This window comes from Phascolarctos cinereus, unplaced genomic scaffold (genome assembly GCF_003287225.1).
Source record: "Phascolarctos cinereus isolate Bilbo 61053 unplaced genomic scaffold, phaCin_HiC Scaffold_9;HRSCAF=440, whole genome shotgun sequence".
Classification (NCBI taxonomy): domain Eukaryota; kingdom Metazoa; phylum Chordata; class Mammalia; order Diprotodontia; family Phascolarctidae; genus Phascolarctos; species Phascolarctos cinereus.
The window spans coordinates 130,082,777-130,098,670 of NW_027556402.1; the positions used below are offsets into that span (position 1 = coordinate 130,082,777).

Below are 15,894 nucleotides of genomic sequence, written 5' to 3' on the forward strand. Positions count from 1 at the left end.
TTCTTCAGTATTTTTTTTGGTTCTCCTTTAGCAATCTGTTGACTTGTTTTTCGCGATTTTCTAGCTTCACTCTTATTTCTCTTCCCAGTTTTTCCTCTTGCTTCTCTTACTTGCTTTTCAAAATCCTTTTTGAGCTCTTCCATAGCCTGAGACCAATTTATATTTTCCTTGGAGACTTTGGATGTAGGAACTTTGACTTTATTGTCTTCTGAGTGTGTGTTTTGATCTTCCTTGTCACCAAAGTAAGATTCTATAGTCTTTTTCTGCTGTTTGCTCATGTTCCCAGCCAATTACTTGACTTTTTAACTCTTTGTTAAGGTAGGTCTTTGCTTCCAGTGTGGAGGGTGTACTGTCCCAAGCTTCAGGGGTTTTGTGCAGTTCTTTTCACAGATACTTCTGGGGATCTGTAAATTTCCAGTTCTTCTAAGGTGGTGTGATCCAAGGAGAGATGTTTTCTCCTCTCCTGGCCTGTGCTCTGGTCTCTGAGTGACCACAAGCACTCTTTTCTGCCTTGGAACCGTGAGGAGGATTCCCTTCTCTACCGTCACCACAAGCTCTGCCACACCAGCACTCCCCCTCACCCCAGGACTGCCACCTAGCACTGCAACCCAGATCCAACCACATGCAAAGCAAGAGAATCCTGCGTCAGTACCAGCAAAGAAATCCCTGCAGTCCCTTTCTGATCAGCCAGTTGATCCCCCCACTGTCTGCGCCGAGAGCTCTAGAAGCAGCTGCTGCCGCTGTGGCTGCTGCCCCAGGGCTGGGGCCTGACTATGCTCCTCTCTCACAGAGGTCTGACTGACCTTTCCTATTAACTTTCTAAGTTGTCTTTGGCATTTGTGCGCTGAGAAAATACCACAGCTGCCTGTGATTTAGGCCTCAGGGGACTGTCTGTGCTGGTACATTTTGCACTGGACCGTGCCCCTCTTCCAGCCTGGTGCAACAGACTTTTCCTGTGGACCTTCCAGGTTGTCTTGGGCTGAAAATTTGTTTCACTCTGTCATTCTGTGGGTTCTGCTCCTCTAGAATTTCTTTAGTGTCCTTTTTTACAGGTATTTGGAGGGCTTTGGGGGAGAGCATAAGCAAGTCCCTGCTTTTACTATGCCATCTTGCCTCCCTCTCCTGGATTTTCTTTGGAGGCAATGGGGATTTGTTGGAATAGTTTTGATCAGGAAAGTGTCATGATTGAAAATCTCAACTGTGGAATTTATACACGTAGTATTTTGACTAAGAACTTTTAGAGAGATGTAAAGTGTTTCACAGTAGTGTTTATTTTAGAAGCCCATTTTCAATTGAAATTGACAATTTTCAGTTGAAAGACAATTGCCTTTAACTTAATGGAATTGCTAGCTTAGTGCATATTTTCTGCAATTCTTTTTAATCATTTTAGTTATTTAAGATAATGAACACTGAGTTGAGATAATGAACACTTTTTTTCTGAGGTTTCTCATTGTTCTGTTTAAGAGCTTTCCTTTAAACATTGCTATTTTTGAAGGATTAGTAACACATTTAAGGGTTTCTGTTTAATTTGAGCTTTGATCATGGGATCATAGAATTAGAACTGAAAAAGAAATGTCTAGTCCAGCCCCTCACTTTAGAGTGGAGAAAACTGAGGGCGATTGACAATTTGCAAATAACATTGCTAAAACTTCACTTATTAGTGTATTCTTATGAAATTTGTTCTTTTGTTATAATAGTAAAATTTAACTTTATATTTTAAGTCTATTCTTAATAAGAGATGAAGTAGAAATAGAGTTAAAACCTTCTGGTAAAAATAGTCACCAATCAAAAAATTAGGGCTGTTAGCTATCAGTAGTATGTGGACTAGATATTTAGAGCCAGGGGTTGGACCATATAATGAAATTAGTACTAAAGGTACAAATAGATAACAGAACATTTTGAAGATGTATAGATATTTTCAACCTGTGCTGGTAGTCAAATTGTAATTTTTGTGTTTCCCTAATGAATTTACCTTTTTACTAATAAAAATTACATGCAGAAATATTTAGCAAAGAGTTAAAAGTCAAGTAATAAGCTGGGTAAATGAGGAAACAATGGAAAAAAACCCTCTAACTATAGAAAGTTACTATAGCGACAAGGAAGATCAAAACATACACTCAGAAGAAGACAACAAAGTCAAAGCTCCTACAGCCAAAGCCTCCAAGAAAAATGTGAATTGGTCTCAGGCCATGGAAGAGCTCAGAAAGGATTTTGAAAATCAAGTAAGAGAGGTAGAGGAAAAATTGGGAAGAGAAATGAGAGTGATACAAGAAAATCATGAAAAACATGTCAGCAGCTTGGTAAAGGAGATACAAAAAAATACTGGAGGGGATAACTAGGTAGCACAGTGGATAGAGCACCGTTCCTGGAGTCAGGAAGACTTGAGTTCAAATCAGGCTTCAGACACATGACACTTACTAGCTGTGTGACTCTGGGCAAGTTACTTAACCCCAATCACCTCACCCCCCCCCAAAAAAAAAGCTGAAGAAAATAACACCTTAAAAAGCAGACTAGGCCAAATGGTAAAAGAGGTCCAAAAATCCAGTGAGGAGAAGAATGCCTTAAATAGCAGAATTGGCCAAATGGAAAAAGAGTTCCCAAAGCTCACTGGAGAAAATAATTCCTTAAAAATTAGTATAGAACAAATGGAGCCTAATGATTTTATGAGAAATCAGTAATCTTGAGATTTTTTCTGCCTCCTGCTCATGTTTCCAGCCAATTACTGGACTTTTTCTTTGTTAAGGTAGGCTCTCTACTTCCATTGTGGAGGTGTACTGTCCCAAGCTTCAAGGATTTTGTGCAGCTGTTTTCAGAGATACTTCTATGGACCTGTATATTTTCAGTTCTTCCAAGGTGATATGATCAAAAGAGAGGTGTTTACTCTTTTCCTGGCCTGTGTTCTCATCTGTGAGTGACAGCAAGCATTCTTTTCTGCCTTGGAACTTTGAGGAGGATTCCCTCTTCACCGCCACCACAAGCTCTGCCTTGCCACCACTCCTCCTCACCCTAGGATCACCACCCAGGAACTATGACCCAGATCTATGTATGGGCAAAGCAAGAGAATTCTGCATCAGTACCAGCAAAGAGATCTTTGCAATCCCCTTCTGATCAGCAGCTTGATTCCCCCATAGTCTGTGGGCTGAGAACTCAGAAAGCAGCCACCTCTGTGACCACCGCCCCGGGGCTGCACCAGGACTGTGGCTGGACTGTGCTCCTCTCTAAACCAGGTCCCACAGATCTTTCCTACTGACTTTTTAAGTTCTTTGGTGTTTGTGAGTTGAGAAGTCTGGAAACTGCCACAGCTGCCTATGATTCAGTCCCCTGAGGCCTGCTCCAGGTTCACTGGGCCCTGGTCTTTGCCGACACAGCCCACGCTGGACTGTGTTCCTTTCCCAGCCTGGTGAAGCAGACCTTTCCTATCAACCATCCATGTTGTCTTGGGCTGGAAATTTGTTTCACTCTGTCTTTTTGGGGGTTCTGCTGCTCTAGAATTTGGTTAGAGTAATTACAGGTATTTGGAGGTTTTTGGGGGAGAGCTCAAGCAAGTCATTGCTTTTACTATGCCATCTTGGCTCTGCCCCATGAGAAATTAAGAAACAATAAAAGAAAACCAAAAGAATGAAAAAATAGAACACAGTATGAAACATCTTATTAGAAGAACAACTGACCTGGAAAATAGATGAAGGAGAGATAATTTAAAAATTATTGGACAAGCTATCGTCAGAAAAAGAGCCTAGACATTATCTTTCAAGAAATTATCAAGGAAGACTGCCCAGACATTCTAGAACCATAGAGTAAAATAGAAATAGAAAGAATTTACCAATCACCTCCTGAAAGAGATCCCAAAAGGAAAATTCCTAGGAATATTATAGCCAAATTCCAGAGTTCCCAGATCAAGGAGAAAATACTGTAAGCAGCCAGAAAGAAACAATTCAAGTACGGTGGAGCCATAGTCAGGGTAACACAAGATTAGCACCTTCTACATTAAAGGATCAAAAGGTTTGGAATATATGCCAGAAGGCAAAGGGGCTAGGTTTAAAACCAAGAATCACCTACCCAGCAAAACTGAGTATAATCCCTCAGGGGGAAAAATGGATATTCAATGAAATAGAGGACTTTCAAGCATTCTGGATGAAAAAATCAGAGCTGAATAGAAAATTTGACTTTCAAATATAAGACTCAAGAGAAGCATGAAAAGGTAAACAGGAAAGAGAAATCATAAGGGACTCAATAAGGTTGAAATATTTACATTCTTCCATGGAAAGATGATATTTGTAACTCATAAGATCTTTTTCATTATTAAAGTAGTTAAAAGGAGTATATGTAGACAGAGGGCACAGGTGTGAGTTGAATATGAAGGGATGATATCTCAAATATAAAATTAAAGGGTGAGAGAGGAATGTACTGGGAAAAAGAGAAAGGGAAAGGTAAAATGGAGTAAATTATTTCACATAAAAGACGCAAGGAAAAGCTTTCACAATGGAGAGGAGGAGGGGAGAAGTGAGGGGAAGTGAATGAATCTTACTCTCATCCAAATTGGCTCAAAGAGGGAATAACATACAAATGCAATTGGATATAGAAATCTGTGTTACCCTACAGGAAAGTAGGAGGGAAAGGGGATAAGGGGGTGGTGGTGAAAGAAGGGAGAGCAGATTGGGGGAGGGGGTAGTCAGAAGCAAAACAGTTTTGAGAAAGGAGAGAGAATAAAATAAATGGGAGTAAGGGAATAGGATGGAGGGAAATACAGTTAGCAGTAGTAACTATGAAAAAAAATTTGAAGCAAGTTTCTCTGATAGCCTCATTTCTCAAATGTATAGAGAACTGAATCAAATTTATAAAAATAAGAGCCATTCCTCAATTGATAAATGATCAAAAGATATGTTTTCAGATGAAGTAATCAAAGCTATCTGTAGCCATATGAAAAAAATACTGTGTCTCACTATTGAATGAAACATTTCTGAGGTACTAATTATGTGGTTGCAGGGACCCAAAATACTGAGATTCAGGATGGATCTGTCCGGAAAGAATTCTCAGACTCAAGGAGTCTTCCAGTCAAGTGACAGAAAGTTTATTATAATGCTAATAAAGGGGGACAGAGTTCCTTTAGGGAACTAACAACCTAACAAGAATGAGGCTAAAGCTTATATAGGAAAGATTCAGTGAGTAGTATGCCAAGATTGTTAATTAAGTAGTGAACATACAGTTTCTGTACCTTGGGCACAGGCATTATTTACTACTGGAAACCTTAAAAGGGGGTCGGGGAACTTCTAAGGGGTCTGAACATCTGTGACAAGATAGCTTTGGAAGTTGATGTCTGTGGCTTGATGTCTGGATTGTATGTGGTAGTTTTGGGAATCAGGAATCAGTTCTGCTCTGGTACAAGATAGTGCTGTTCATACAAGGGAAATTCTACAGAGGTCAGTTTGTTCTTGTAGTAGGGAGAGATAGTTTGCCTCACTCAGCACACTCATAAGTTATTGCCAGAGGTAGGGTGTTTAGGCTGGGGAGAGGTGTGGTCCTAGGGCTGTGGTCTAAGCATAAGCACCCCATCACTACCTCATATCTATTAGATTGCCTAATAAGTCAGAAAAGGTAAATGACAAATGTTGGAAGGGGTGTGGGAAAAATGAGACATTGATGCATTGTTGGTGGAGTTGTGAACTGATTCAACTATTCTGTAGAGCAGTTTGAAACTATGCCCACAGGGCTATAAAACCATGCATACCGTTTGACCTAGCAATACTACTACTAGATCTGTATCTCAAAAGAGAGAAAAAACAAAAAGGGAAAGGGCTTATATGTACAAAAATATTTATAGCAGCTCCTTTCTGGTGGCAAAGAATTATAAATTGAGAGGATGCCCATCAATGGGGAATGGCTGAACAAGTTGTGATACGTGATAATGATGGAATACTTTTGTACTATAAGAAATGATGAGCAGGATGCTCTCAGAAAAACCTTGCAAGACCTGCATGGGCTGATGCAAAGAGAAACATGTTGTGTACAAAGTAACAGCAATACTGTAAAGTGATCAGCTGTGACTGACAGCTATTCTCAGCAATACAGTAATCCAAGACAACTCTGAAGGACTGATGAAAAATGCTGTCCATCCCCAGAGGAAGAGCTGATGATATCTGAATACAGATTGAAGAATCCTTTTTTTTTTAACTTAATTTTTCTTGAGGCTTTTTTTCCTCTGTTTTCTTTCACAACGTGACTATTATGGATGTGTTTTGCATGACTACACATGTATAACCTATATTGAATTGTTTGCCTTCTCAATGAAGGGGGTTGGGGAGGGAGGAAGGGAGAGAATTTGGAACTCAAAGTTTTAAAAATGAATATTAAAAATTGTTTTGACATGTAATTGGGGAAAAATGAAATACTAAATAAAAAAAAGTCAACATAAAACTCAAATAAGAACTGTGATAAATAATCAGTGCATGAGGATCCCTACAGCTGCATTTTGACTTAGTTTTTAAAATGTAATATTATCTGTGTTTTGTTGCATGTTTATTTTCTTAAATGTTTCCCAATTACATTTTAGTTTGGTTCAGGCTCCACCCTGAAGTGTGATAGCCCACACAGCCTGTGGCCCTTGTGTTTGACACCTATTTTACTTTATAGAATACATATTTTTTTCCACATGCCTTTTTAACCTCATTAGTTGAGGGCAAGGACTTGTTTTTCTTCTTTGTTTTCCTGCAGTTTTAGTGGTGCTTTGCATAGTGTGGCACTTAATAATTGTTTGTTGAATGAATATTGGCAATAATTGATCCTGTTCTAAGGACTGAAGAAGTTTTAATCACGAAACAAATGTTATGTTGTGAAATAGCTTAATAGGCTGCATATTTTTCTTAGAATTCTAATATGTTCTATTAAAGAAGCAAATTAATGGTTTTTTACTCCCCATTATTAGCTACCTCATCTTGAATTATAATTTTACCTTTCAGTGGAGGCTTAACTGGATTCCCTTGCTTCCCGCAACTATTGCTCTTCAACTCAGTTTGATTAAAACTCAGCTGAATGCCTAAGAACATTTGGAGAGAGAGCTCTCTGAAAAATATTTTCCTTAGTGTAGTCTAACCTATGGATCTTCTGACCTGCTAAGATCTGGTTAGTGACACTAGAAATTTGAAGGGTTAGGGTTTTTTGTTTTGTTTTGTTTTTAACTTTTAACTATTACCAATGGGGAAGCAAGTATAAGAAGATTGAGAATTAAAGTGTATTGAAAGTAGGGGGAATAGTTTGCAGAATGTACATTCTTTTCTGGTGGGAGTTTTAGTTGACTTGTGTGATTTGAAGTTGGGTTTTTTTTGGTTAGTATTTTAATGTTTCTTTTTTGTTTTTACTGGACCAGTGATTTCATTGGTGTAGGAAGTTACAGGTGAGAAAATTCCCTCTATCAATTTATATCAGTAGTTGCTCTGAAAATTTACAGTATTAGAGAGTTATCTAGTGAATAATTTGAACTGATGTCTTCCTTAGTGTGAGGCCAACTTTCTGTCCGTTGCCTTTACTGTAATTTGAGATAGATTGGTCATTTATTTTAAGGAGGAAAGGAAATCAAAAGTACTTCAAAACATGCTTTATTTTATGACTACATCCTTAATTCTTTTTTAAAAATTGAATAATTAAATTACAACCTAATTTCCTCTTTCTTCCAGATCAAAGACTAAATGCAGTACTTAGGCGATATCAAATGGAAAATCTGTCCAAATATTCACCTGAACAGGTATGTGAATTGATCATCTAAGTATATATCATTGGGAGGTTGGTTGCCATGTAATGATTTTTTTGGCCACAGCTAACTATGAAATGAGCATCAGCTTAAATATGAAAGAAAAATATGTTATTTTGAAGGCTCCCTGATTTTCAGGTAGCAAAAATTTTAGAATTTGTTGTTGTTTAGTCATTTCAGTCAGGCCTAATTCTTTGTGACCCCATTTGATATTTTCTTGGCAAAGATACTGGGGTGGTTTCCCTTTTCCTTCTGTAGCTCATTTTACAGACCAGGAAACTGAGGCAAACAGTTAAGTGATGTACTTAGTTAGGGTCACATAGCTAGTAAATTTCTGAGGCCTGATTTGAACTCAGGTTTTCCTGACGGTAGGCCTAGAGCTCTATCCACTGTGTCACCTAGCTACATCAGAAGTTTTAGAATTACTTGGTAAAATTCTATCATTTGAGTCTGAATTCTAAAAACTTAAATTATGCAATAATTCAGTTAAAACTATTTAAATTTACATGAGTTTTATGCATTAAGTTTTTTTCCCCCGTTTTGGTTTAGACCTATGATTCCAGCCTTTTAGAGTACCTAAGATGTAGGAACTTTCACCACTGATGAAAATTAGCAACTTATCTATAACTTAGATTTTTATAAAAAATTTTGAATTATTTGTAAATTAAGCTTAACAGTTAACACATACAAACATGAATATTTCTGTATAAAAAGAAAAGAGAATTGTATACAAAATTGCAAATTTCTTTTGTGTATAGCTTGTTTATTTTTTAAGTATAAAATAATGTGTTAGTTTCAAAACTGGCCTGCTATTTGGGCTTAAAACCTGTCACTCATACTACATATTCACTCCATTGTTGAAATCTTGTTCCTACCTTCACAACATCTCTTATGGCCACTTCTCTCCAGTCACTTAGCTATAGCCTAGTTTAGGTCCTCATCACTTGGACTACTTTAATACCTGGACTACCTTATTATCCAGGATTATTGCAAAGCCTTCTAAACTGGTCTGCCTATCTCAGGTCTGTTCTTAATACAAGTCTCCTCCCATCTCCAGCTGCTGAAGTGATTTTTCTAAAGTGTATGGTTTGATTCCCAGCCTTGCTCAGTGAGCTCTAGTGCCTGTTTCTTTCAGGATCAAATATAAAGTTCCCTTTTTGGCCTTTAAAGTTCTTTATGCTTTGTCCCCGTCCCCTTCTTACACTTTTATCTTTCTTATACCTTACACTCCTCTACACATTCTATGATCTACATACACTAGTCTACTTGCAGTTCCTTGAACAAGATACTCCACCTCCTCTCTTTATGACTATCCTACATCCCTGGAATCCTGTGTCTCTTCACCTTTGCCTCTTAGTTTTCTTAATTTCTTTCAAGACTTACCTCAAATCCTTTCTAAATCAAAATTTTCAGGAGACTTTTATCAGTCCTTTCCCCTTGGTGCTAATGCCTTCTCTTTTCATATTACCTTCATCTACGCTGTATATATCTTATATGTACCTAGTTATTTACATATTGTCTCCCTCAGAATTTATGATCATTGTTTTTTCTTTTTTATTTGTATCTTCAGGACTTAGTGCAGTGCCTGCCACATATTAAGTGTTTAATAAATCCCTCTCACCCTACTCCCTTATCAAGCATTTATTTTTTCACCCTTTCACTTCCAAACTGAGGGGGGAAAACCCCTTGTAATAGTCAAGTAAATCAAATTCTTATATTCTTATATATTATTATACATATTTATCCATCACCTCTTTGTCAGAAGGTGGGTCGCATTCATCATGGAATCATAATTGATCATTTTATTGATCAGAGTTCTGAAGTCTTTAAAAATAATGATTTTTTTCAGTGTTGTTGTTATAGTATAATTTGTTCTCATAGTTCTGATTACTCTATATCCATTCATACAGGTCTCCCCAGTTTCTCTGAAATTGTCACTTTCATCCTTTCTTATTTATCACAGTAATATTCCACTTCATTCTGTAATGTTCTAGCTAAATGGTGAAGTAGATAGAGCCCTAGTCCTGGAAACAGGAAGGTCTTATTTCAAATCCAATCACAGATACATAATAGCTGTGTGACTTTGTTTCTACCCAATTGCTTTCCAGTTTCCTCACCAGTTTTTGGGTGAATAGTAAGTTCTCACCACAATAGTTACAGGTCTTTGAGATTTATCAGACTTTCTTCTACTATATTAATTTGCTTCTGGATCTTGGATACTTAATCCTTTCTTCTGACCAAATCTTCTGCATTTTAACTCATACCAAATACTTTTTGTGATTACTGCTTCGTAGTTTAATTTGAGATTTGATACTGCTAGACCCTCTTCCTTGCTACGTTTTTTGTTATTGTTGTTATTTCTCTTGAGCTTCTTGATCTTTTGTTCCTCTAGCTGAATTTTCTTATTTTTTCTAGCCCTATAAACTAACCCTTTCATAATTTCATTGGTAGGACACTAAGAAAATTTATTTGCTATCATTTTTATCATTTTTATCATATTGTCATAAACTACCCATGAGCAGTTAATATCTTTCTAGTTATTTGAGTCTACATATATTTTTTGAGTCTATATTTTTTAAAGAATGTTTTATAGTTGTATTCATGTAGTTCTTATGTATAACTTGTTAGGTAGAATCCCAAATGTATCATATATTATGCAGATATTTTAAAGTGAATTTCCCTTTCTAGTACTTTCAGTTGAATTTAGTTGATAATATATAGAAAGGCTGATGATTTATATGAGTTTATTTTACATTCTGATATTTTGATGAATTTATTGTGTAGATGAATTTTAGCATTCTTTAAGTGGACTGTTATGTCATAAAAACCCCAATATTTTTGTTTCTTCATTGAATATGCTTTCAGTTTTTTTCTTGTCTTTTTTACGTCTAGTATTACTAAAACTATATAAGATAATAGTGATGATAATGAACATGCTTGTTTTACTCATTATTTAAAAGGCTTCTACTACTCCATTGCATATAATATTGACTCTTATTTTTAGATAGATACTATCTACATATTAAGGCCCATTTATTCCTGTGCTTTTTAAGAGAATTTTAGAGAAATTGTTGTACCTTAGAAAAAACCTTTTCTGCATCTATTGATATAATCATATGATTTTGATTTTTATTAATATGTTTATGTAATTTTAGAGTAATTCCAGTTTTGTATAGTATGATATGCTATAGCATTTTAAAATACATATTTCTCTGTTCCAGAAAACTGTCTTACAAGGAGATGGAGATGACACACTAGAAGCCACTATGGCTGACAGAAGGTAAGACTGAATTTCCAGGAAGTTTATTTTTATTTTTTTAAAGATGTTTTAAAAGATGTTTTAGTTGAAATCTTTATATTGAATTTCCATAACCATTTACAGTTAAATTGATTTCAATGAATAAAACATAATTAATAAATGAAATAAAAATAAATGAATAACACATAAATTTGCCCCTCATTTACTACCTGCCAACCCATGGCACCCCTCCCTCCCCACCACCTTAAGGACTCCACAGCAAGTTGAGCCACTCCATTATTGACAAATATTTATCATCAGGCAAAACCATTTTTGGGTGAGAATGCATATCTGGTTCTGAACCACTAATATGTCATCTCATTTTTAAGGAGAAGGGAGAGATATTTTTATTTTGGGGTCATGATTGGCCATCACTTTTGTTCTGAGTCCTGAGGTTTTCATAATTGTTTCCCTTGATATTATTGTTGTGCTTATTACCTAAATTGTTCTCCTGGTTCTGTTGTACAAATTTCGCTTTGCATCAGTTCAAAATGAATATCTTCATATATATTTCTTTGAATTCATCATATTTCTTGGGGCACAATTAAAATTTCATTACATTCATGTTAAAACAATTTGTTCAGCCATTTCCAAATTAATGACACCTATTTAAATACTGATTTAAATATTCTTGTAGATATAGGTCCTTTTCTTCTTTGCTTGATCTACTTGGTATACATGCCTACTAATCAGAGGATATGTGCAAGTCACTCAGTGTAACCCTGTTTGCCTCTGTTTCCTCATTTGTAAAATAAGCTGGAGAAGGAAATAGCAAACCATTCCAGTATCTTTGCCAAGAAAACCTCAAATAGAATCATGAAGAGTCAGACATGACTGATAAACAACTTAAAAGAGACTTTTTGGGTATAGTTCTAAATTTTCTTCTAGAGTAGTTGAATCAATTCACAAATTACACCAACAGTATACTTACTTCCTGTCCTCCCACATCCCCTTTTCTTTGGCTGTCTTTGTTAATCTGATGGATATGAGGATCATAGTCGATTTAATTAAAGCAATTTGATTTTGATAATTATATACTTATTCTTTTTTAAGTATATAATTTTAATAAGTATATAATTATACTTTTTTAATTTTTAAAAAATTTTAATAAGTATATGATTATAAACTTATTCTTTTTTTAAAATTTATTTTTAGTTTTCAAAATTCACTTCCATAAGATTTTGAGTTCCATATTTTCTTCACATCTCTCCCCTCTTCCCACCTCAAGACGGCATGCAATTTGATAGAGGCTTTACATATGTATTCATATTAAACCTCTTTTCACATTAATCAAGTTGTAAATAAAAATTAGAAGCAATGGGGGAAACCACAAGAAAGAAGAAACAAAGAAAAAAAAGAGAGAGTAAATCATATGCTTTGATATGCATTCAGATTCCATAGTTCTTTTTCTGGATATGGACAGTATTTTCCATCTTGAGTCCTTTGGAGTTATCTTAGATCCTTGCATTGCTAAGAAGAGATGAATCTATCAAAGTCAGTCATTGCACATTGTGGCTGTTACTGTGTACAATGTTCTCCTGGTTCTGCTCACTTCACTCAGCATCAGTTCATTCAAGTCTTTCTAGGTTTTTCTGAAGTCTGCCTGCTCATCATTTCTTATGAAATAAGAGTTCCATTACACTCATATAGCACAACTTATTCAGCCATTCCCCAACTGATGGGCATCCTCTCAATTTCCAATTTTTTGCCACCACAAAAAGAGCTGCTATAAATATTTTGTACATGTGGGTCGTTTTTCCCATTTGTATGATCTCTTTCAGATACAGACCTAGAAATGATATTGCTGGGTCAAAGGGTATGCACATTTTTGTAGCCCTTTGGGCATAGTTCCAAATTGCTCTCCAGAATGGTTGGATTAGTCTTATGCTTAATTTGGGGGGGGGGCACTAGGCAATGGGATTAAGCTATTGCCCAGGGTCACACGGCTAGTAAGTGTTATGTGCCTGAGGCCATATTTGAACACAGGTCCTCCTGAATCCAGGGCTGGTGCTCCATCCACTGCACCACCTAGGTGCTCCACATATGCTTACATATGCTTATTCTTAAAGGAATTATTTCATGATGTAAGATAATGATAAAAAAAAATTTAGGGCTGCTAAGGGAAAATCAGACTTTAGTATAATATTTACTCTTTTATTTATGATACCTTTTTAGGAAATGTTCAACAAGTTTGTTAGACCAAACTATTATCATTTCAATGCTGATGATTCTTAAATCTACCTTTCTATCCCTCTGCCAAGTCTCTACTTACTTACAGTTTAGCATTTCCATCTGACTTTCAGATATCTCAAAGTGGATGCCCAATAGACATCTTAAATTCGGCATGTCTAAAACGGAACTCATTATCTTTACCCTTCAACCCTTCCTTCTTCCAGTTTTACCTATTATTGTCCAGGGCACCATCATCCCAGTCCCAGAAGCTAATAGCCTTAGATGTCATCCTTAACTTCTTGCTGTATCTCATCCCCTATATACAACCTGTTGCCAAGGCCTGTTGATTTTATCTTTGTAACATCTCTCCAATATGTCCCACTTCCTCCTCTCATACTGCCATCCCCCTAGTACAGGCTTTTATTACTTCATACCTGGACTATTTCAATAGCCAACTGGTGGATCTGCCTCCCTTAGATCTTTCTCTATCCAACTCCATCCTCCACTGAGCTACCAAAGTGATTTTCCAAAAATGCAGATCCAACTATTTTACCCACTAATCAATAAACTACAGTGGCTCTCTATCACTTTCTGGATCAAATGAAAAATCCTCTCTTTGGCATTCAAAGCCCTTCATAACCTATACATATATAAACCTTTGTAGTCTTCTTACATTTTACAATAGCTTCTTGTCTCTCCCCCCTCTCCCCCCACACCTCCAGTGTACTTTTCATTTTAGTTACACTGGCCTCCTTGCTATTCCACAAACAATAAGATTCCTCTCTCAACTCTGGGCATTTTTTGTCTGTCCCCCGTGCCTGGAAGGCTGTCTCTCCTCATCTCTGCCCCCTGACTTTCCTGGCTTCTTTCAAGTCCCAGCTAACATTCCCTTTCCTACAGGAAGCTTTTCCCAATTGTTCTTAATTCAAGTGCCTTCTCTCGGTTAATTATTTCCTGTTTATTTTGTACATGGGTTGTCTGTACATATTTGTTTGTTTGTTATCTCCCCCATTAGTTTGTGAGTTCCTCAAGGGCAGACACTGTCTTTGTCTTTCTTTGTGTTCCTAGCACTTAGCACGAAGAAGTGGAAATTGCGGGGATGCTCATCAATTGAGGAATGGCTGAACGAGTTGTGGTATATGATTGTGATGGAATATGATGTGCTATAGGAAATGATGAGCTCTAGGCAGCTAGGTGACACAGTAGATAGAGCACTGCACCTGGAATCAGGAAGACCTGAGTTCAAATGCGGTCTCAGACCAAACACTTGACACTAACTGTGTTACCCTGGGCAAGTCACTTAACCCCAGTTGCCTCACCAAAAAAAAAAAAAAAGACGAGCTCTTCGATTGTAGAAAAAATAGAGAGACTTGTACAAAATAATGAAGAGTGAAATAAGCAGAACCACGAGAACACTGTATATAGTAACAGCAAGATTGTTTTAAAAACAGCTTTGAATGATTAAGTCATTTTGACTAGTATGAACACCCAAATTAACTACAAAGGACCTATGAAGGAAGACACTATCTGCATCCAGGGAAAGAACTGATAAATAGAAGTATGTATAGAATGAGTTCACAAATATTTTACATATTTGTGTCTAATGGTAGCCGTCTCTAGGGTGGGTAGGGGGGAAGAAGGAGGGAAAAAAGGGAAAAAGAAAGAAATTTACATGGTAACTATGTGTGACATTTGAAAAGGTTCAAGAGACATGGTTTCTGGGTAATTTAATCATTTTATTAATAAGGCCAGCAGGTTTTTAATAAAAGAATGGTCATTTGGCGTCTCTCTTAGACCAAAGACCCCTGATGGTTGTGGAGTCACAGTTTATATGCCCTTTAAAGAGGAGGTATTCCCAAGGGTTGCCTAATCACCTCTGATTGGTTAATCAAATGGGATGTGGGCTGTCTTAAGGTAAGTGACTTAGGTCACTCAAATCTTGGTCAAAGAGACATCAGTGTCCATATTACCTGTCTTGATAATAGGACCTGTCTGAGCAAACATAATGAGTAGGAATACACCCATTAGCCTAAACTCAGAATTTCTTTTATTGTATGACTAGATCTTGGCCTGGGTAAATCTCTAAGAAAAATTTCCCATGCTGGTTGGTTTCTGGATGAGGAGTTAGAAAAGGGGAAAAACCTTGGTCTTAATACAATAATTAGTTATTAAATATGAGAAATAGTCATTTCTCACATATATTTAAAAGGAATAGCAAGCTGTACATAATAGATTTGCAGTTTCATGTGCAGTCTTTTTTTTCTACTGTGTTATAGAAATGCTTGTGTTATTTCATAAATTAAAAACAAAATTCCATTTTCACCACCAAAAATAAATAAATAAATGCTTAGTGACTCACTGACCAGAATAAATTATATTAATAATTATTTTATTTTCAGCTTTTTAGCTCCTCTTATTGCTGAGTATGATAAACATCTAGAAGAGGTGAACAGGCAACTAGAATATTATCAGGTATGGAATCACATTTGTACAGATTTATAAAATATATGTTTCTTAGTATAAAAGAAGAAAACAAAAAGACCACCTTGGTTTTTTTAACAGTCTTAATAGAAAGAATTTAACTTTCAAAAAGTTAAATTCTCAATTATCACTGCATATTAGGGATTTTGGTTTTTAGGATTAACCTTCAGATAATTTTTCCATCCCAGATTAATATACTAAC

General features: G+C 36.3%; 1 protein-coding gene across 2 annotated transcripts in view; it reads left to right on the forward strand.

Moving 5' to 3' along the window:
- The window catches only part of SCLT1 (sodium channel and clathrin linker 1), a 254,552-nt gene that overhangs the window by 42,173 nt on the left and 196,485 nt on the right, over positions 1-15,894 (forward strand). For both annotated transcript variants that reach the window (XM_020974031.2, XM_078148099.1), the window contains exons 2-4: positions 7,668-7,735; positions 10,963-11,021; positions 15,611-15,683. In XM_020974031.2, coding sequence (XP_020829690.1) covers positions 7,668-7,735; positions 10,963-11,021; positions 15,611-15,683 — 200 coding nt within the window. The remainder of the gene's footprint in view (positions 1-7,667; positions 7,736-10,962; positions 11,022-15,610; positions 15,684-15,894) is intronic.